The sequence below is a fragment of the Aythya fuligula genome, chromosome 2, assembly GCF_009819795.1.
Source record: "Aythya fuligula isolate bAytFul2 chromosome 2, bAytFul2.pri, whole genome shotgun sequence".
NCBI lineage: Eukaryota > Metazoa > Chordata > Aves > Anseriformes > Anatidae > Aythya > Aythya fuligula.
The window spans coordinates 21,365,678-21,386,881 of NC_045560.1; the positions used below are offsets into that span (position 1 = coordinate 21,365,678).

Below are 21,204 nucleotides of genomic sequence, written 5' to 3' on the forward strand. Positions count from 1 at the left end.
CTTTTTGGCAGCCTGGGTCTATGATCATCTCTTTTTCAAGAGATTGTGGTGAAGGCTTCTTTTTACAGATGTAACCAAGTTGCTTATCACAAACATCAGTTGCCCAGTATCCATCCTGGAACAGCAGGAAAAAGAAATACATGTAAAAATATTGGCATTCATAAACATAAGAAAACTGCTACTTCCCTCCTTCTTCACTACAAGGCTCACTGAAATGTATTACATAAGAAGACTGTAGAATTGTCAATGGAGACTTATTTAAATATATATATATATATTTGAGGAATAGTTTAACATTCGAGGATATTTTGAGATGAAAGAAGGAAATAAATTACATCTTGAAGTCTCAGCATTATTGCCTATTATAACTATCTGTTTCATGAAAGGATTTGTAAAGATATATCTCGTCTGGTCCTGATGGATCTGCATTTACAGAGGCATTATTTCACTATACTTATGGACAAGAGATCAATGAAACTGAAATAATGCGTATCTAAGTGTGTGACAGTAAAACCTATTATTTCATTCATCAAGGAAGAGACTCTGAAAATGACTGATTTCTTTTAAAAATAGAATTATGTAAAAAATAAAATTGAATGTAAAGCTTTTTTTTTTTTTCCATAAAATCTGGTTTAGGGTCAATTCTTTTGGTGCCTAATAGTGACAAACATTAATAACGTTCTGCAGCATATCAGTTGTGCATTTTCAATTTATTTATTTTTTAAAGTTCATGACACTTTTTGTGTGTGCCTTTGTGTGTGTGTGCGTATGTGTGTACTTGTGTGTCCATGTATCTAATAAGCCAAACACATGTGGCATAAAAATAAAGTCTGACAGACAAGCCGTGAGAAACACTATAGGGTTTTAGGTTAGATTATTTGGCAGATAGATGTAACTCACATTACAGCTGAAGAACCATGCCCTAATGCCGGGTCTTCATGCCTTAATGAAATGACACTGCGGAACTTAATGGTCTATCAGACTGGAAGACAAGGTATGCCAATAGCATCTATGATAGCATAACATATTACTTGCTCATTCTCCTCCCTCTCCAGAGCTACAACCTTTTTTATTGCTGCAGCCAGCAGAATAAGGCTAACGTAAAACTTCTGAACCTGGCTTTGTACCAGGTAAGAAATTTCAAAAAGTAGCCCGAGGAAAATAATGCCTTTCTGTTTCTGATCTCCACTGTACTCTGAAGTCTCATCTGGCTGATGCCAAATTTATGGGGAAAATTATTTTAAGCTAAGATATAAAAAGTTTCCTGAACAAGTATGTAGGGACAAGTGACTTCAGTTTGAGGCAGTTATTAGCTTGCATTTCTACACAATGACTGCATAGTTATACCTGCCCCTTCATAACAACACAGTCCTCTAGACCACTCATGTAGGTGGGATGTCTGCGCTGCCATCTGGTGAATGTCACACGAGTCCCGTCGCTCCACTCAAAATAGAAGTGAGCCTTCAAGTCATTCAGACCCAGCCATAGCTCTTCTGTTGGCTCTGAAACATGAAAAGAGACAGGTTTGCTTATGGTCTGCTATGCAATACTATGAATACTTCCAAACCCGTAACAAACAGTGACTGATAGAAGGTGGGATGTGGTACGCGACAGCTGATTTTGTGCTTCAACAAAAGCTCTGGTTTCTGTTCAGATCTGTAAGAGTGTATGTATCTTGGCCTCAGATGCCATCCAAGAATTCTGAAATAAATAAACACATGGCTTTTTATGACTGGCAGAAGATTTTTGCAAATTTTCTGAGTGCCTATGACTTGGTAAAACAAAATACTTGGAGCAGGGAGTGGCTGTGTGTGTCCTGCCAGTCAGGAGATCATACTGATCATACACAAGCCATGAAGACATTTGTCAAAACATGTCTTTAACAGGGGAGCATGAGAGGGTCTGTAATGGCCAACCAGTGGTGGTCACCAAGTCCAGTATGTAAGGCACATGGTTGCTACAGACCCAAGGAAAATCAAAAATTTTATTTTCTTGGAAGAAGATATATCAAGAGGTTAACCTCAGCAAGAAGTTAAATTTCTTTTAGATTTGGAGCTCATTTCTAAACCAATTAACATAGCAAAAAGGCACAAATACTGTGATTATTGGAGGTTTTTACGTGTCTCTGTTAGGAATATTTTTTTTTTCTTTTCCTGCTTTAAAATGTTTTAAAATGTAGATTATATCTTGATAAATATATATCATTGTTTATGTAACTGCAGCAACCAGAACACAGGTTAGATATGGCCTTCAGCTTGTGACATTTCAGAGAAAACATTAATATTTAACAAAGCCCAGCTTTTTTATTACAGATGGGACAAAGAAACTACATGCGTACTCACTGTTATCAAGCTGTGACACTAGGAAGCTGTACTCAGCGATGTTGTGGACACTTGCCAAATCTCCATCTTGCCTCTTACATGAAGTCAGAGCATCCTTCCATGTTTTGGGTTCTCTTTGAATGCTGTAACAGTAGCCTGCATACGGCCACCAACCATTTGTGCATTTAATAGGTCTCAGTTCCTCTAAAATAAAAGCACACATTTTCAGCATAATTTCATGAAGAGAAAAATAAAGAACACTAGAATGAGGTCTCTCTAGCACTTTTTACAAGTAGTACTATATGAATAAACATAAAGCTGCAGTTAGAAATGCAAATACATTCAAATGAAAAACAAATGTCATTAAGGCACAGTATGCTCAATATGCAAATAGAGTGATAAGAATGATAAGTCTTCGTATCTTAAGTAGAGCATCACTGAAAACTACCCACATTATGTCAGAGATGCAATTTAAAATTATACTCTGGGAGGAAAGAGAGACCAAAGCTCTGTTTTCTTCCTGCTATAAGAGTAGTTTTTATAACATTCCCAGATGACAGCCTCTGGTAGATCCCTCCTGCATGGGGCATGTCCATAGACACAAGGTGGTGTCATTGAAGCCATGGCCCACGGATGAAATGCCGCCTGCACGAATACTGCTGCTCCTCCTGCTCTGTGCGTATGCACTCATCGAGTTACACACTGCTGTTGAGGAAATTTTTTACATAAATATTGGAATAATGGCAATTGCTAATTTGAATCAAATGAGAAGCATAAAATTCCTACTGTATTTATGCAAATGTGATTGTTGACACTGGTTACTGTGACAGAGCAACTTCTATCAGTTTCACTAAAATGAATGATAGAGTGAAGGAACAAAATAATAATATTCTCCGATGGATGATTAATACATAATGAGAGGTTGAAAAAAAATGTTGCGTACCTTTATGTCTTGCGGGTGTTTATAGATTGCTCTTTCTGGAAGTTAGAGAAAAATCTTTCTTTTTATTTGACTAACTTACCCTTGGGTATACTGTCAGGTTTTGAACTGAACTTTCTCTTTTTACATATGTAGCCAAGTCTCTGGTTACATGCTTGGTTTTCCCATTTAGCGTTCTGTCTAGGATTCATCACCCCACAGATTTTCCCAGAGGCTGAGAAAGGATTTCCTTTGAGTAGGAGAGAAAATAGTATCTCACAACAAATGTAAACAAAAAGATCAACAAAAAGATCAGTAGAAACATGAGATTATTCTGATTTTTTCTGTGCTTGATATGAAGAAGCCCTCCCCCATAAGATAACTGCTGTTGTAGTTTGCAGGATGCTGTTTTTGGTCTATGTTTTGAGAGTGGAGTATGTACACTGAGTGAGATGAATGACTCTATCTTGATTTCATCCTAGGATAATATTGGGAACTTTCTATATCTTTTCATTATATCCTGGTGCTCATAGACAGAACAGTGGAAACTAGGTCTCCATTCTGTTTCAAAAACTTCATAACTAAAAATATTCACCTTTAAATTATATATCTCCAGTATAACTCAAGAATTTCCAGTTCTACTCTCCTATAAAAGTTTTTCTTTTTTCTGTTGTGGTGTGAATGAACATCTATAAACAGCAGAGGAAATTGCCTGATAGAGAATTTTTGAAAACTTAGAGTTTTCAAAACATGAACATAACTGGGTATTGGCCAAATTGAAGTCCTCACTGCCCTGGCAGTGGCAAACTCCACACCCACCACCCACACCTCTGCCACCAGCTCTGGGCTGCTTCTCCTCCTCTCTGGGTAATCTTTCTCCCCCTATGTGAGGAGCATCACAAGCCCACCCTTGTCTCTATTCTTACAGGTGGCCCAGTGCTGCTTTGCATGTAGTGTTGAGGAATTATGAGCTGGCTCTCAATAATATTTAGAATTTGACCAGACAGCATAGTGCCACTATTTCCTAAACACTTTGCTACTTTTGGAAGGCTTGATTTAAATTTATACTCTTGGATAAGATGTTATGGAAAAATTCTGATCTCTGATCTGCAGGGTTATACATCACTCCAAAAGAGACTCTCCATTCATAAACAAGTTCTTTGCTTATATGAGAAAATAAAAGAACCAGCTATAACGGATGTCCACAGTGAACTTTGTAATTTGAAAGTGTACTATAAAAATAAAGTGTTAGGTCTTTGGCTTTTGAAAATCAGCATGGACTTCCCTGAAATAAAAGCAGCTGGGGTAGTTTTTAGTTGGTTTCTTATCAGAATCCATTCAAAGATTATAAAATAGTTCTTACCTGGAGCCCAGTTTAAATATCTGAAAGGACTGCCCCCAGCCCATTGCCATCCACTGTTGAAATTCAAAGTGTTCAGTCCAATCCAAAATGCAAAACTGAATTTTTTTGTTAGCTCTAAATTAGAAAAGAAAGTCATGGTACCTCCTTATTCTCATTATTAGTATATTAGTATATCTAAAAGAAATAAAGTCAAAAGTACATTTCTTAGCTTAAACCAGTTTAGACTAAAAATACTGCTTTCCACATTAATGAAGTTCACAGATTAAAAAAGTAAGATTTGCAAATGAGTTAGTAAAAAGATAGCAAAGATCCCATCTTGGTAGCAAAAATGAAAAATTAACATCTGCTTTTACTACTTATTAAGTAATTACATCTCTCACTCTGCCACAAGTCCCTGTTTCATTACAAAATAAGAGATATTAAATAAACAAAACAAAACAAAAAATATTTTCATAAGAGTATTACACTAAAATATTTCTGTAACAGATTTCACGGAGTAAACACATCAAAAAGCTTAATAAGACAGTGCGCTAGCAATGTTTTGTATGAAAATGTATCCGCAAATCTAGCCACCATCATATGTTATCATTTATATCCTCTATATTATTAAAAATAATCCTTGAACCACAGAGGAAAGAGGTACATTTGAGGAACAGTCAACAGTCCTGCTGTTGACTGAAGTGCACTAAAATGAGTGCACTAAAGGGGAAGGCAAGTGGAGGAAACCTTCCCTGATGGAGCAAGCTGCAGAAGATGTGGCAACTCCTGCTTGGAGTGCAAAGGTGGAATGGGGCCCCTTTCTTCCCAGAACTGATTCATGACCAGTCATTCCCCCTACCCCAAAAACAAACAAACAAACAAACAAACAAACAAACAAAACTGCTAATGTAAGGGCACAGAGCACCTCCCTTTTGTCTCCTGCCAAACCACACCTGACAGCCTGTCTTCTTCACTGAGCTGGAAGAAGACAAGGCAGCCAACTTTGTCCTGTAGAGCTCTGGGGCAGCACAACTCCCATGAATAACTTATGGTTTTACAGTCCTGTTCTTTATAATTTTACCTCCTATATATGCTTGCTCATGTGTCTCTGTGATGCTTAATAGTTCTGCATTTTGCTGCTGACAGCTTTTCCTTGCTTGGCGCCATGTTAGAGACGATTCTGAATTTATCTGATAGTGAATGCCAGTTGAAGCATCTTCTATCCAAAATCTTTCTGTGTCATCTGGAAGAAGAAGTGAAACTGAATGCTGTTCTTAGAGGATTGGCATTGCATCAACTAAAAGCAAATGAAGTATGTGAAGCTGCAAAAGCTATAAAAATGCACAGTATTAACTGTATGGTGTCATCAAGTCTAAAAAAATTGAAATTGGATTAGTCATCAAATAAAAAAGTGTATTTTTTAAATTAAAATCTTATTTAAATGTTGTAAGTTTTTAGAAGGTATGAGACAGTATGCAATATTTGTTTTTATTCACAAAATGGGTACTAATACTAGGTAAACCAGACACGTCTGTATATTAAAGAAAAAAAAATCCTGGATGAAGTCAAAGGAAGAACTATGACACTGGAGACTCTCCAGGAGAGGAATTCCCTCTTAGTTCATCATCAAAAGAAGTAGCTTCTTCAGACATTTGAGTACCTGGCCCTTGACAGTCCAAGGAGCTATAAAAATGGTCTGTGTAGCACCAATCTATAGATCATCTGCAATCTTTGTTTGCAGAACAACTCAAATCCTCGTGAAATTGTTGAGCTATTGGGAAAGCAGTTGGCAAGGAAAGCAAAGCAGTCTGTGTTCTGAGGTAGAGGAATCCCAAACATAGGTTTAGTACAAAGATGGCAGAGGAGGATAATTTTAGCAACAGCATTTTCTAGGCTATCCTTAGGAGACAAAAACAAAACAGGATATGTATGTTAAGGGAGAAAAAAAAAAAAATATATATATATATATATATATGTATATACATCCACTACTGTAAGTGAGAATTGATACAGTATGCGCCTGAGGAATAAAAAGTAATAAGAAGAAAGGAAGATAACAGTCTAGATTCAAGCTGGTCATGCTATGCACTTAAGCCACAAAGTGAGACATCTAAGAGCCTCCTCAGTTCTTTAGTCCCTGAAGAGAAACAAGCACCTCCAACAGGAAAGTCAGAACCTGGCTGGGCTGAACCATGCTCTGGAGGGAACTCTTCCCCTCCACTCACTTTAGAGGGAGCACTTGTCTACTGGAGCTAATATTCAGACAGTTGTTTTTCATTGGGGCTACCCTGAAAATGTTTGATATGAGGTTGTGAAGCTTGTATCTGATAATAAACCTCATTGCTAGCTCAATAGATTGCTTTCTCAACACCATTTCATGACAAGTTAATAAATAAAATTCAGGACTTACTTATTAGTGGGCAAAATCCATACAGTTTATCAGCATCAAAGTCTTCAGTTGTTGCACACCAGAGCCAGCCATCTGACCTACCAGCATCTGTGCACTCATTGTATTGTTTGCCTTCATACTGGAAAGGGAACACACAAGGCTGTCCATTGGCATTTCCTCTTAATGTAAAGGTTTCTATGGGGAAGAAAGAGTTAAGAGAACGTATGAAAATGATCATAAACTCATAAATCTGATTTCCTAGCAATAGACCTATCAGTCTCTCTGCCTATCTAAACTGAGGGATCATACCATCCTTTTTATTAATTTAATTTAGCTAGAGATTTTAAATAAAATGTTGCATTAGTCTGCTTTGGGTTTTAAATGTTGTTTTTAGAGTTTGATATACACCTTGTAGGAAAGTCTAATTCCGCCCTGTGATGATAAGTTGTGGCTCTTGAAGACAGAAAAGCCTCAAGTATATCTCAGATAATAAAGGAGTTCATTGCATGGTAGTATTCTGTGTAGCTCAGTTGGTCAGGTTGTGACAGACATAACTAAGCAGTAAAAAGTTTAATTTTCAACTGCACATTTCCGTATTTGTAGAGTTACTGCACATTCACCCTCAACTCAGATTCTTTAAGGGTAGCAATGCTTCATATTTTTAAATTATCACAGTATTGCAGAAGAGTTATTTTATCTTGAAATTTCCAACACTTGCTCCCAATCTCACATTCATGCAAACACAGCCATCCACTTTTTTTTTTTTCTACATACATTATTGTCTTACTATTTCTTTCTCTGTGGCTATACCCAGTGACTGACATATGCCTTTAGACTAGAACTACTCTTCTAATTCGGTCAGACTGGAGGGGAGGAGCCAATTCTTTCTGCTCTTACCTCACTTCTTGAAGTAGAAGAGAAACTTCTACAGCTAACATGAACATATGGCTCTAAATACCTGTGACTGATTACTGCAACATGGAGATTATGGGAGGGTAAATGGAGAGAGCTTTCCCCATCTCCCAACACCCTCCTGTTCACTCCTATCTCTTTTAGTATTTTCACAGAAACACCAGTTTAAATACCTGCTTTCCCCTCAACATTTCCAAATATCCCTCCTTTAATTCTCTGAATCCAGAGCCACCAGTACAGTACCTAACATACTCTTTATATCCTGTATTAAATCTGATAACAAATAAAAATAATCAACACTGTAAAGCTGACCAAGGAAAAGAATTTTCATATCTAGTTTAACACAAAACCAGCAGGAGACTTACCCAGTGACTGTAATGTACCATGCATGAGGGAAAGAAAAAACAGGAACTGGGTGAGAGTCATTGCAAATTTTGTTTTCCTTTCAATCTTCTTCCAAAAGTAGTGTATAAAATCCTTTTGAGTGAGGCTAATGCAAGTCCTTCTCTCTGTCAAAGGGCTGATGTACTCTGAATAAGGAAATATCCTGTCACATGGCATTTTGAAATAACTGAAGTGCACATAGCAAACATTGCTCTCTTTGAGGAGCAAGTTGCTTCCAAAACTAGTTTCCATCCTTGTTACTAGAGATGATAAACAGAAGGGAGACGTTTGTCCCTTCTGTGACTTTGCAAATATTAAAAATGGGTCAGATGCTGAGGTGCTACAAGAGCCAAATCTGTAAAAAAGCAGCTTGTGATGAAAAGTGTTGATAAGAAACCTGCAGCAAAATATCAAGGACTAAAAACCTAACCTTTGCTTTTACTCTTACACCTTAGAAGAAGAGGGAGACAAGACCCCAGAGGTTCAGTACATCACCATAGTGTCACAGTAAAAGTCTAGAAGACAGCATAGTTTACAGAATCTGCAGTATTCAGGGCATTGTGCATTATTGCTCATTTTGAGGGCTAAAATTATGGAGGTTTTGTTTGTTTGCTTTCAGCACTATTACACTCCTTCCTTTGATCACAGTTTGATCATAGTTGAGGCTGGGCTGTTTAAAACTACTGGTTGAAGATCTGAAAGAAGTGAATATGTTCAATGCCACAGGCTAGTGATAAGTTTCCCTGCATCAGGAAGAAAACTAAGGCCTGCAGTACCTCTGTCAAGCAAAATTATATATTTGTTTATCTAAGAAATTCCCAACAAGGGAGAAATCTTGTTCTAGAACTAAACTAAAGTAAGCTAAAATCAAAAAGGTCCTTTTAATCTGTGCCCAAAGCGCTCACCCGAAGACTTATGTTGGCCTGGCAATTCTTGTACAACTATGCTGACAAAGTTCTGTTGGCAAATGTTCACATGCAGACAAATCCTGCTGTTCCTTCTGTTTATTTGTATCAGTGAAACTGCATGAATGCTTTAAGGGTTCAGCTCCCCAACGCTGCAGAACGACTGGGAAAGCTCAGTGCAGATACTGAGACAGGCTAAAAGTTAACAGAGGAACTGATGCTGGTTACCAGTGCCTCAGGGAGTGTTCTGCGTGCCACATTATGCTTGTGCCAGAGGCTGATGTAGCAGTGTGCTAAACTCTCAATTTTATTTATGCTAAGAAAACTGGGTTCCAGTGCCTAGAAAGGAAAACTTATTCCTTTTTATTATTATTGCTTTTAAATTTCTTGATTGTTCTCCATAGCCTAGAGAAGGCAAGTTGTGTGTAAAATGGTAAGTGCTATGGCTAAGTACTCCCCACAAAGTGGTTAGTGATTAATTGGTATTTGCAGCTCACCTAAATTTTATTTTGTACTGATTTCTGCTGTTTAATGACTTAAAGTTTATCTTCTTGTAGATTCCTCATATAATCTGCTGCATTCCTCAATTTTCAGTTCCTTTTTCTTGCATTTAAAAATTGCAAGTTGGTATTTACTCAAGCTGACTGGTGTTTACTCAAGCTGAATTCAAAGATATGGGGAGAGAAGCCCTCCTTTTATTAAAAAGTGATTGCTCAGATGGGAGCACCTCCCTTCCCTTTCCTTCAAATGGCCCCCAAGGTGCTTGGGAGCAACCGTATTGGTACTCAGCATCTTGGCTGTGGCTTCTTGCTGCATCCATATGACTAACAAATAGTCCTAGTGATGGTCCCAGTGCTTTGCCTGTTGGTAACATTCAGCAGCATGCAGCTGAAGTGATATTCTAAGTGTTGCCAAGTGTTTTTATACTCTAGTTTATTTTAGTTTCCTGTTTAATATTGTGACACTTCTGAGAGACAGCCTTTGGCAATCAGTACCTAACACGATCAGCATAGACGAATGTTGGCTCTATTGAGCTAAATTGAGCACAGCCATCACATATGCACGAGAGGCTGCAAGGCAAGGCCAGGCCCGGCCCATGGGAAAGGAAAGTACTGGGAAACTGGGCATTGTAAACGTGGGAGAGGAGACACCAACATCCAGAGAAGCAGTGCTGTATGTCACTAAGGATCTACCAGCACCGTGTAAAGCTGAGAGGACTCTTTGAAAATTATACTAATAAAAATTGTATTTTTTTTCTACAACAGTAACAGTCAGGAGGAATGCAATGTTAAACCCTTTGGAAAAGTCAAAATATTTTAATTCACATTATTGAATGTATTACTGTTAACAATCATATCAGCAGACAGCAAAAATAAATAAAATAATAATAATTAAAAAAAAAAAAAAAAAAAAGAAGTCTACTTCTGAGCTTGAGAGAAAGAGAAAGATAGAGAGGTATGGGGTATGGAATGTTTTCCATTGGAGAAAATGAAATTGGCAAAGTTTTATATGCCAAAGTTATCTGAAACAAGTATACGAAGCCCCAAGCCCCATTTTTATGCTAAAGAGGATACAGCTGTAAGGAACAATAAAACAAGTGGACAGCTGGAGTAAAGTTTATCAGACAAAAGGATTTCTTGATTTCAACACAGTTGGGCTCTTCTTATTTTTTGAGTTCTTTGCAGATTCAAAAAGTAATAGAAATACGGTTCTAAATAATAATCATATTTGATAGAACTTTTTATTCTCAGCAGTTCACTTTTATTTTTTTTTTCAGTATGTTAGTTTCTTCTTGACAATTTATTCACACTGTTGTTTTTGCTAAGATGCTTAGGAGTAACATCTTGACTTTTACAAAAGTACAACATAAATCTGTAATTCTTATTTTGTAATGATACATGATAAAAAAATCTGCTATCACAAAAAGAGACAGAGGGCTTGATTTAAAATCACAGGTGTCTTCACTGAAGAGTTTCAACAGATATATATAGTTTCAGCATGTAACTTGCTCCTATAAATTAGTAGGTGCCACAGAACCCATTCTCACCAATTCCTTAATGACTAAACCCGCAATTTTAGAAGTGTTTCATTGGCTGTATCTCTTGATAGTTGTTTTTGCCTTTTTTTTCTTGTAGAAGTAGATTTCCATGCCAGCTCCAAGAAGAGTGAGAATAGCCAAGACAAGGAGAAGCCAAATAGAGAGATGAACAGGTGGATGAGTCTCTTCATTCCTTTCCTTGTCTGAAATGAATGCATATTACTGTGAGACACCCTATTATTATTATTATTATTATTATTGTTATTGTTATTGTTATTGTTATTGTTATTGTTTACTATTATTATTATTAAATGTACAACATGAAAAGCAAGGAGCTCTTCTCTCCTGTCTGAACTTGGAGTCAGTTCAGAGTATGTCTGAGCCCTGAGTTGTTACTGATCAGTAGCCTGATCACTTTTGCTAACACTAATGTGGTCTCAGTGGATCTGGACTACGGTGATACACGGAAGTATCATTTTTACAGCATCTTCCAGTGCCTTAATGAGGGAATGGGGGAAAAACTCAAGACCTTTGTTCCATAAAGAGCAGATCTTGAGAGCCACAATTTTAACAGTCATGATTTAGGTCATGCTTTAGGTCACACTTTATATATGGCTAAGGGGTGCTAATTATTTGGAAGTCAATTTTACAATATTTTTCTATCCGATTATTTACAATAATACCTATGGAATCAATTTGCATATACACCTATATAGGTTTTTACAGCCAAGTTAAAGCTCTCTGTTCTCAATGTTAGTCACTAGTTGGATCACTGCTGAGCTTGTCAGCTCAGGGTTAGCCCTGTGGCAATCCAGTCACCCAAGAACTCATGTGTATGTGGGATTATCCTGAGAGATTTATAACCATGAATCTCAGTAACTGTCAGCAAAGCTTGTTCTCTAAAAAGAGATGATTGAGAAAAACTCATTTTAAGGTTTTTGTTTGTTTGTTTTCCTATTTAAGTTTTCTCTAATTTTCTTATGAAAGCTCTTACCTTTCTCATATAGAGGACTTCCACTTGGCTCAACTTCAATGAATATCAGAGAGAAACAATATAACACTTCATTAGAATTCATAAGTTTGACTGTTTCACTAAAATTGTACAGGAACAACAACAACAAAAAAAACCTGAAGTATCACCATTGTGTTAATGTCATATATGTCTATTATAAAAGGCATCATAATTTAAGCAAAAAATAAGTTGCTAAGGTTTTACCTTCCTATGTAACATTAGTAAATTCATTAAAATCTTTGTTTTAATATTTAATAACACTTAAATATTGACTTTTTTTCTATGTTCATTCAAAAATCATTTCATATTTTTCTTCTAATATTAGTTTTAATTTACTAAGAACATGATGTACAACACTGGGGATTAATTTCACATAGTATATTCTAGGAAGCTCCTCATGTTTCTAGGATGCCACTGTTACAATGAAGTCTGAGATTCTTAAATATCTTCCCTAGAAAATGCCCTGTGAACCAAGTCTTTAATCATCCAATGTGGCTATACGAAAGAGAGGAACAGAGAGAAATAAAATAACTAAAAAATCTTTTGTTGTTATTGTTGTTGTTTAAGAAAGAGGTGTAAAAATATACTAAATTTAGAAAAGAGGAAAAATAAAACATACCAGATGTTCTTAGTCAGCAAGAAAAATTACGCTGAAAGAAGACTTCCTAAATTATCAAGAAAGTGTTTCTCCTCAGGGTTCCTTTGCATTACAGTTTGGACAAGTTCACTACTGAGGGACAAGTTATTAAAGCAAAATGTAAAAGAAAACAACAACAACAAAAAAGCAGAGTTGAACTTAAAATAAATGGATACAAAGGAACAGTAACTCCCTACTTAGGCAGGGAATAGCTATACATGTATATTAGAATATCTTATGATTCCATGGATAAGATTTTAGTGCTTTCTAACTGTTTTAATTAGATAAAATATGTGGTTAGCTTTTATTTGCTGATAATATTTATTTTATATTTTTTCACAGAAACTAAGACGTTAACTGCTGATATTAATTCTTTTGGTTATTTGCATACAGTCCCAACATAACTATAACAAGAAATATATTTCAAACCTCAGAAAGGAATAGCTGAATTATAATTCGTAAATTCTTAGTAAAATCTTAATGGCAGTAAACTCATTTACTGCCAAGGACAGGGTTATTTAAAGATGAAAATTAAAAGTGCATTGAGGATAACTGCTTCATGGTTGTATTTTTAATCTCTCTCTCTCTCTCTTTTCTTTCATTTTTTTTTTTTTTTTTATTAAGCATTCTGCACGATTCACTATCGACTGGCACAAGACTCCCCACTGTATTACATGCCAGGCCTAGGACAGAACAAAAAGCAAAATTTGTAAAATTAAACCTGGTCTCACAGGTACTACAAAAGAAAGTACACAGTTTTAAAGACAGCAAAAACCATTTTTAGGTAAGATTGATTTTAGCACCTAAATTAAAAGGGCATGATAGTGCTTTCTTTAAGAAAAAAAAAAAAAAAAAAAAAGAAAAGGCAATTTGCTTTTTTTTTTATTTTATTTTTTTCACCTTCAAAACTTTGGTCTGGCATATCAACTATTGGCCCAAATTTTCCAGAAATACTGATTTGACAGGTTCTGTAGTGACTTTCTTGAAATCTTCTTTTTAACAGGAAAGTTTGCTTGATATTGCAACACAACCAGCTGTTATTTTTGTATTCCTGAGGCATTTTGAGGTTGTTGAATCAGGTCCAATGTTACTCTGGTTTTTGATGTTGGGCAGTAATGTAATTACTGTACAACAAGCTTGAAAAAGAAGCTTGAATATTCAGACAAAATCTTCCTTGCAAGATTATAACAATTATGACAATACTTAGTTCCTGGAAAAGTTATAAGTTTGGACAAGTGTTTGACAGATGCCATACTAATGTCTGTGTTAGGTATTCAAAAGTCTTCTAAAAGTCTCATTCTCAATCTAGAGTGTATACAGTAAGTTACCATATTCCCATGTGAGAGCAGACATTACTGCAAACACAGGCAAATACAAATATCTGAAAAAGTGGGATATGCCAAACCAAACCATCAGAAATTATTTACAGACTTGTTGTAGAGGAGTACAATTGCTACTAGTAAACAGATCTGCTCTATTCCCAAAGATTTACCTTTGTTTTTTTTGCAGATAAATCCCTTTTCAGAAGAGCAATCAGTGTTGGCCCAGTAACCAAATGGTGCAGTCATTTCCACACAATTGTGCTCCACACTGGTCTCTTTCTCCTCCCAGTTAACAAAGTCCACTGCAGAATTGTCTAGCCACAACCACTGGTCTAAAGAGCAACATATAGAGCAATAAATTTTTGAAAAACTTCCATGAGATATATAACTTCTCAGCAAATTACTTGAAAAAATTAGTGAATCCATTTTTTCATTAGAAGACCACATCATTTTTCTTGCTAGAAGATTCTTGAAGTAAGGTGGCTCAGGAAATGCTACACCAAAACAGTAGAAAATTATTATAGGTATAATAGTATTTCATTAATTGGCACCCAAAATAGCTATAGATAGAATGAGAAATTCCAGAGTACAACAGCCTTCATTAAAGTTGCAACTGAAAAACTTTTTTAAACATTTGAGTTCTGGAAATTGCTAAAGTTGTCCATATTACAAAAATAGTGCCACAGCATGGAATATTAGAAATGAGACTCTGCTAGAATTTGAGTGCCATTCATTGTGATTTTTTTCACATTTGTGAAAAAAAGACCTTATAAAAAGGCAGTGGATTATTGTAGGAGAGATAATTCATTAATTATTTTCACAGCTAATTCATTTAATAAAATACTACTTAATGGCAAAATAAGTCTTTTGATTGTATGCTGCATGCTTCTGTATGCTTCTTCTAGAAATCTGCTTTAAATTTACTATGTAATTATCTTCCAGATAGAATTGGCTGCAGGATATTTTTTGTTATTGGTCAGGTTATCCATACCTGCAATATCACTTAACTAAATGGAGTAATCTCTGCATTCAGTTTCATCTGGCTATCAATAAATCTCCAGAAACACCATAAATCTTTACTTTATGCCCTGAACAGTTCATATATATTGAAGAAGAGCTGTGACATATGCATATGGAGCACCCTGCATTAGAGTGATACTGACTAGATGAGCAATTTTCCAGCACTGCCTTCTTGTAGGAAATTATGAACAGACAGGCTCTGTTTGGTGCTTTTCCACAGTCATGCTGTAAATTGTTGGATCCAGGATCTATTCTTCACTCAGAGGGTCATGAGGCACAGGAACAAGTTGCCCAGAGAGGCTGTGGATGCCCCACCCTTGGAGGTGTTCAAGGCCAGGTTAGATGAGGGCCTGAGCAACCTGATCTAGTGGGTGCCTATGGCAGGGGGTTGGAACTGGGTGATCCTTGAAGTCCTTTCCAACCCAAGCCATTCTATGACTCTGTGATCTATGTAGATTGACAGTTGACCAGCTTCTGGCCACCACTAGAAACAGATTGTAGATCAACACAATGCACATAACATATTTCTAGAGAGAAGGAGAGGTAAAGGGGTGGGGAGAAATTTGTATAGCTATTTATACAGATGGTGACCAAATTTATAAGAGAACATTTGAATCATCCAAGTTTTGATAGCTATTGCACTTTTTTTTTTATTTTTCTCACTTAGGAAGAAGCCGGGTCCTTTCCAAAGACACGTCAAGTCACCATGTCAAGCAACACTGTTTTTAGAGGAAAGTATACTCAAACAGTTACAATGCCAGTAGGGTCTCACCTTTCTTTGTGGAGACAGTAACAAGTCACAATGATTATCGTGACCATTTTGCACTTTTTGACTATTGGGTTGATTTTAACTCACATCCTGGGTCTGAGCTTTTTCTAGCATTTCCAGGGTGGTAGTGAGCAACATGATCTGGAAGTCATCCAGATAATTCAGCCTAATTAATTACAATATGTAAGGAATGGTCCACCAATTCATGTCAATAGAGGGTTTGAAGGGTAAAGCTTGAGTCTCTGACATCCGGAGATAAGAGAACAAAGGGGTTTCAGAATAACTGCTAACTATTGTAACTATTGCATGGGACGCTGTGCAAATCTCTGATATCCAAGTCTCTGATAGCCAAGAGATTAAGGAGAAAGGGGAAGCTGAAGGATGACTGACGTACGAAGCCTGGAAGGAAGACTACAAGCCTTCAGCACAAACAAACCCCAGTGGGACCACTGGAGACTGATACACATGCGCCAGTGGGAGGGTTCGGATTCTGGGAACTAATTATAATAAACCTGCCTTTTCTAGAAGTAGTAATGAATATGTATTAGCCTAGGAGCATAAAAAACAGCCGCCTGATGTAACGGGCGTGCGTGTTGGAGGAGCCCAGACTCCCCATGCACCCAGCGCTGTTTACTTGCCTTTTATTGACTTGCCCCATGAATAAACCTTATGAAGCTAAATTGACTTGGAATTTATAACACAATATATACATTGTTTTCACAATGGGAAGGCTGAGGTCAAAAACCCAGAAGAGACATCCTGAGTAAGGCACAACTCAACAAATCTGCTAACTAAAATTTGAAGATTGTGTCAGAGAGGCAGGAAGTTTCTTTTCTTCATGGACATTCAGGGAGGTTACTTCCTCCCAAAGCATTCAGTGATGTTCACCGGGAGGCAGAAGCATCATCATATTGTTCACTTCATTTCATTAGTGTAAATTATCTGCCAGCTCAAGTAGTAGGATAAACTTTTTGTACCAAATAAGGACCATCCTATTGTCATGAATTATATCTTTCTATTTATTGACGTTAAGCATTAAAAAAGTAAAATTAGATGCTACATTTTTTTTGTAAAAGTTATCCTCATTTTTTTAATGTTAGAAAAGCATTTTTAAATTAAACATTGAAAATAAGACATTACCATCCACATTTCTGTAAAGTCCTATCCAGAAGCCTCCTACTTTGTTTACAACTGGTTGTATCATATGGATCAGAAAGTCAGATTCATCCATGTTTTCTACTGAAACCAAGGTAGCACCTGAAAGGCATTAACAAGCAAACAACCATAACCTATATGAGCAACTACTAAACTGACCTCCTCTTTTAAGTCTGTAAAAATGGAAACTTTCAAAAGCTTTATGCGTGCTGGCTTCACTCATTTCATCTCCAAAAGTTGGACTCAACAATCCTTCTGGGTCCTTTCCAGCTCAGGAAAGTCTATGATTTTATGATTCTTGTGGAGGACAGAGCCCTGCAAGTGCTTGGTGGCCATGGTTCCCCACCGCTTCACTCAGGATGAAGCCCCAGAGGCCAGAGACTGACAGGGAGCTGCTGTGCCCCATCTAAATCTGCAGATTTAGGTAAATAAAGTATTTAAATGATCTTTTTAAAACAATCTTTTTACATTTTTGTGTGTTTTGTATAAATTTCTACAAATCTTGTCACTTGATAGAGAAGCCTCTCACCGAACCGAGTGCACTCAAGGGAAGCCAGGGCCCAGCTTGTCACAATTGATGCTTCGATGTAGTAGCAGTGGCCATGGTAAGGGATCCAAGCTTGCAGACCAGCTGATTCGGGGCAGTCTCCAGGCAGCTGAGCAGGGTCAGTAGGAGCTACAACTAAAGATGACATATGGGCTGAAATTTGTATTGTATTATGAGCAACCCACCAAGCGGGACATGTGCATAAGTAGGGTGGGATTTCTCCCACTAAGCATTAACTTCCTAGACGTCTGCTCCTGACTATTCCTTCAGGCCCCCAGCCCAGACACTGGGGAAAGCTAGGCCGTCAGCAGTGCAAAACATCTTACTTCTCCAATCACATTTCTCAGGACAAGGAAGCAAAACACATCCTGCAATACCTAAGTGGCTTGTAGTACTGTGAGGAAAAGAAACCCTGAGAAATGATGACACCCATCCCAAATTTTTATTTTCACATCACAGCAGGCTCTCATAGTCTAATGACTACTGCAGTCCCACATCATACAGCTGCCTGCTGTCTGTGTGTGGTCACTATAGGAAGGTGCCATTAGTGGAACATACTTTCACCAAATCCGTGCAACTCCTGTTCACTTCTGTTGGTCTGCAGGTCTTGAACTGCATACAATGACCAAACTTACAGCTAGAAAATTTAACTTGGAAGCTCCCTTGAATCTCAAATATGGAACAGTCTATATCATGCAACCTTAAAACCCCAAGGAGAGAAAACAACACACTTCTACAAAATCATACAATTTGTGAGTACATTCATTTGCTTACCATCTGATATCTTACAAACTGAGAAGTAGCTTTCATTGCAGGATGCTGTTCTCCAGGTACCATCAAGGTCTAGATAGACACAAGCATTTTTCTCCTTTGGCTCCCCTGCTGCCCACTTAGTGAATTTGGTTTTCCAGTTATCAATCCATTTATAATAGCTCCCAGTCTGAAAACAGTTAAGTTTTGGTAATTTTCGTAAGTTTTGGTAACATTGTGTTTTGGTTTGGTTCATTTTTTCCACATAAAAATTTCTGACACATGACATTCCATGTTTATTGGAGTTTTCCAAGGAAAAAAAAGGTGTGGGGGGGAAGTCCTTTAAAGCCCTTTGTTGCCCGTTTTTTTTAAAACACTGTTCACTGTACTAAGCAATGTCACTGAATGCTGTAGTTATAAGTTACATGCAGTATACATATGAATAGTGTTCAACAGTGCATTACTTTTTGTGAAGGTTTTTTGGAAGTAACACAAACTTCTAAAACACAACAAGAAAATCAGATAAGTTCATCTTAAGTCATGTATCAAATCTCATCCCAAGAGAAGCAATTAAAAATAACTCACCCCCTCTAATCTGTTTTGTTTAAATTTAGTCTGTGAGCAATTTGATGAGTAAAGATTATTTGACAGTAAACAGTCAAAATCAGACATAAAATCATTACACACACAGTGAAACCATTAGCATGATGATTGTTTCAGCACTTTTACAAACTGGGCATACAGCAGGACTATAAGAAGCAGGAGAGCTCACCAAGCACCTGAACTTCCCATCTGTCCAGCACTTACCATGTTGCTGTTAAGACCAATCCATACCGGCTTTCCATATTTCAACATCTGAATCCACAGGAAGGAATGGATGTAGGCGTCTGAAATGCTGGCAAGCTCTGCATGTTTATCTTGACAGTTTTTTCTAGCCTCTTCCCATTGCATTTCAGATGGGATGATTAAATAGCTACTGTCACCATAACGGACAAAGTCAGATGATGGATTTGTTGCTGGTACTTCAAACTGTGTGGTAACTACGGAGAGAAAACTGAACGCATGAATTTAAAACATACCATGGCTATCTAGCATACAAGAAATTAAAAGAAAAGAAAAAAGTTGCAAAATAGCAAAAGGCCAAAATATTCATTTAAGCTCATGAGCAATTTGTAAATGAAAAACAAACAAAAAAAAATTTAAAACCAAATTTGTTAATGTAAAAAGCAGATTAAAATCCCATGAAGTAGGCAGTATATTTGCTAGGTGCCTGACTCATAAATTAGATATTTGGCGTCCTACACTTCTATATATTTTGACTAAATCTGGATATCTGAGTAACTGGTACAGAGGTTTTAGGGCTAGTATTTAAAGGCATTTACTGGTGTTCTCTATTATCACAACTTGAGACTTTGATATTTGATGTTAATTGACCACCACTCTGTTCACCCTAAGTCATTAGCCTGTCCATAAGGTGAATGCTGTCTGAACATTTGAGCCAAGCAGGGTCTATTTCTACCATGTGAATCAGTGATGTGTAAAGAACAGTTGTATGTGGGATTATATGAGATAAAAATGCCTCTCTAAAGCTCTTAAAAAACTTACTTGCTGTGTAGTGAGATGCGTTTCTCACAGACTACATTGAGAGTGAACAAGCTGCAGAAGCTAATTGAAATGAGGCAGCTAGTTTTTACTAATGATGTGGTAAAGGTGAGGTAAAACTGTTTTTTTACCCATACTTTGGCTCCTCTATTCCTATTGCATAGCTGGGCTGACACAATTTGCATGATTACAAATCTATAGCAGGAGAATAAACATTCATTATTTGCTTTGGTGTAAAATGTTTTTCAACAATTAAGACACGGCCAAGAGGCTGTACATTTTAATAGACTCCATATGACATTCATAGATGAAGATTACATGCTCTACTCAGAGATAGACAGGAGTATGCAACTCCATGGTTTACATTGTACTTAAAGAGGATGCCAAAATGACTTCTGTTTCAGTAAGAAATCTGTTTTCAAATATTATTCTCTAGTATTGTTTGTAATTTAGGTACATAATCCTAACTGAGATAGTGGATCCTCTCCAGTAATATCTACAGCATAAAAAGTACTTTAAAAACAGACTTCTCTTAAGACTGGTGGTGCTCAGAAAATCTGAGAGACTCAGAATGAGGCTCAAATCTAGAAAAAAATCGTATCGGTTTTCCATGCATTTCATATTATGCTTGTCTAATTGAGCTACTTATGCTGTTTAGGAGACTGGGTTAAACAGAACTCACGTGAATTCATTTGGCATACATAACCTCTCTCATTTTCACAGCTATCATCTCGCCACTTCCCATCTGAATGTATGATGAAAACACAATCAGTCTGAAAGAGAGGACAATGTATGCAATCATTAGAAATGGCAAACAGGATGTGGTGAGGTGCTCCTATATTCCTAATGCAAGACTGATGACAGAGAAGAGAGGTGAGAAGAGAGGAACTCGTTGAGCACCTTTGTAAATAGTTCATTTTGCCTAAGTTCAAATTGGCTTGACCCGGTATTTTTCAACAGCCCATTTGACCTAGGCTCTCACTGATATCAGTCAAAGTTTGAAAGAACTGTCTACAAAAACAGTCCCACTAGTTTTATTAAGAATCCTTTAATGACTACGGAATTTATTAGGGTACCTGCAATATGTCTTCTCAATGCTGATTTACAATTATGTACAACTACTTCAAAAAAAAAAATCCATGTATGAAAAAAATAAAATATGAACTATTATTGAAAACAA

The 21,204-nt window shown here is 36.8% G+C and overlaps 2 protein-coding genes across 3 annotated transcripts in view; both read right to left on the bottom strand.

Annotated features, from left to right (window-relative positions):
• The window catches only part of LOC116485496 (macrophage mannose receptor 1-like), a 34,549-nt gene extending 26,193 nt beyond the window's left edge, over positions 1–8,356 (bottom strand). Inside the window, exons 1-7 of the mRNA XM_032180893.1 lie at positions 8,249–8,356; positions 5,664–5,825; positions 4,604–4,717; positions 3,344–3,490; positions 2,343–2,525; positions 1,348–1,502; positions 2–115 (exon numbers count right to left, since the gene is read on the bottom strand). Of these exons, the coding sequence (XP_032036784.1) occupies positions 2–115; positions 1,348–1,502; positions 2,343–2,525; positions 3,344–3,490; positions 4,604–4,717; positions 5,664–5,825; positions 8,249–8,309 (936 nt within the window). The 5' untranslated portion in view covers positions 8,310–8,356. The remainder of the gene's footprint in view (position 1; positions 116–1,347; positions 1,503–2,342; positions 2,526–3,343; positions 3,491–4,603; positions 4,718–5,663; positions 5,826–8,248) is intronic.
• Positions 3,802–21,204, bottom strand: part of LOC116485495 (macrophage mannose receptor 1-like) — a 44,129-nt gene continuing 26,726 nt past the window's right edge. Inside the window, exons 23-30 of one of the 2 annotated variants that reach the window (XM_032180892.1) lie at positions 20,707–20,797; positions 19,230–19,462; positions 18,447–18,612; positions 17,655–17,807; positions 17,111–17,227; positions 14,352–14,513; positions 12,205–12,237; positions 10,641–11,413 (exon numbers count right to left, since the gene is read on the bottom strand). In XM_032180892.1, coding sequence (XP_032036783.1) covers positions 11,259–11,413; positions 12,205–12,237; positions 14,352–14,513; positions 17,111–17,227; positions 17,655–17,807; positions 18,447–18,612; positions 19,230–19,462; positions 20,707–20,797 — 1,110 coding nt within the window. In that variant the 3' untranslated portion in view covers positions 10,641–11,258. Of the gene's footprint in view, positions 3,814–4,974; positions 4,983–10,640; positions 11,414–12,204; positions 12,238–14,351; positions 14,514–17,110; positions 17,228–17,654; positions 17,808–18,446; positions 18,613–18,702; positions 19,463–20,706; positions 20,798–21,204 lie in introns of those variants that run through there. The other variant, XR_004252884.1, reaches the window with a different exon arrangement.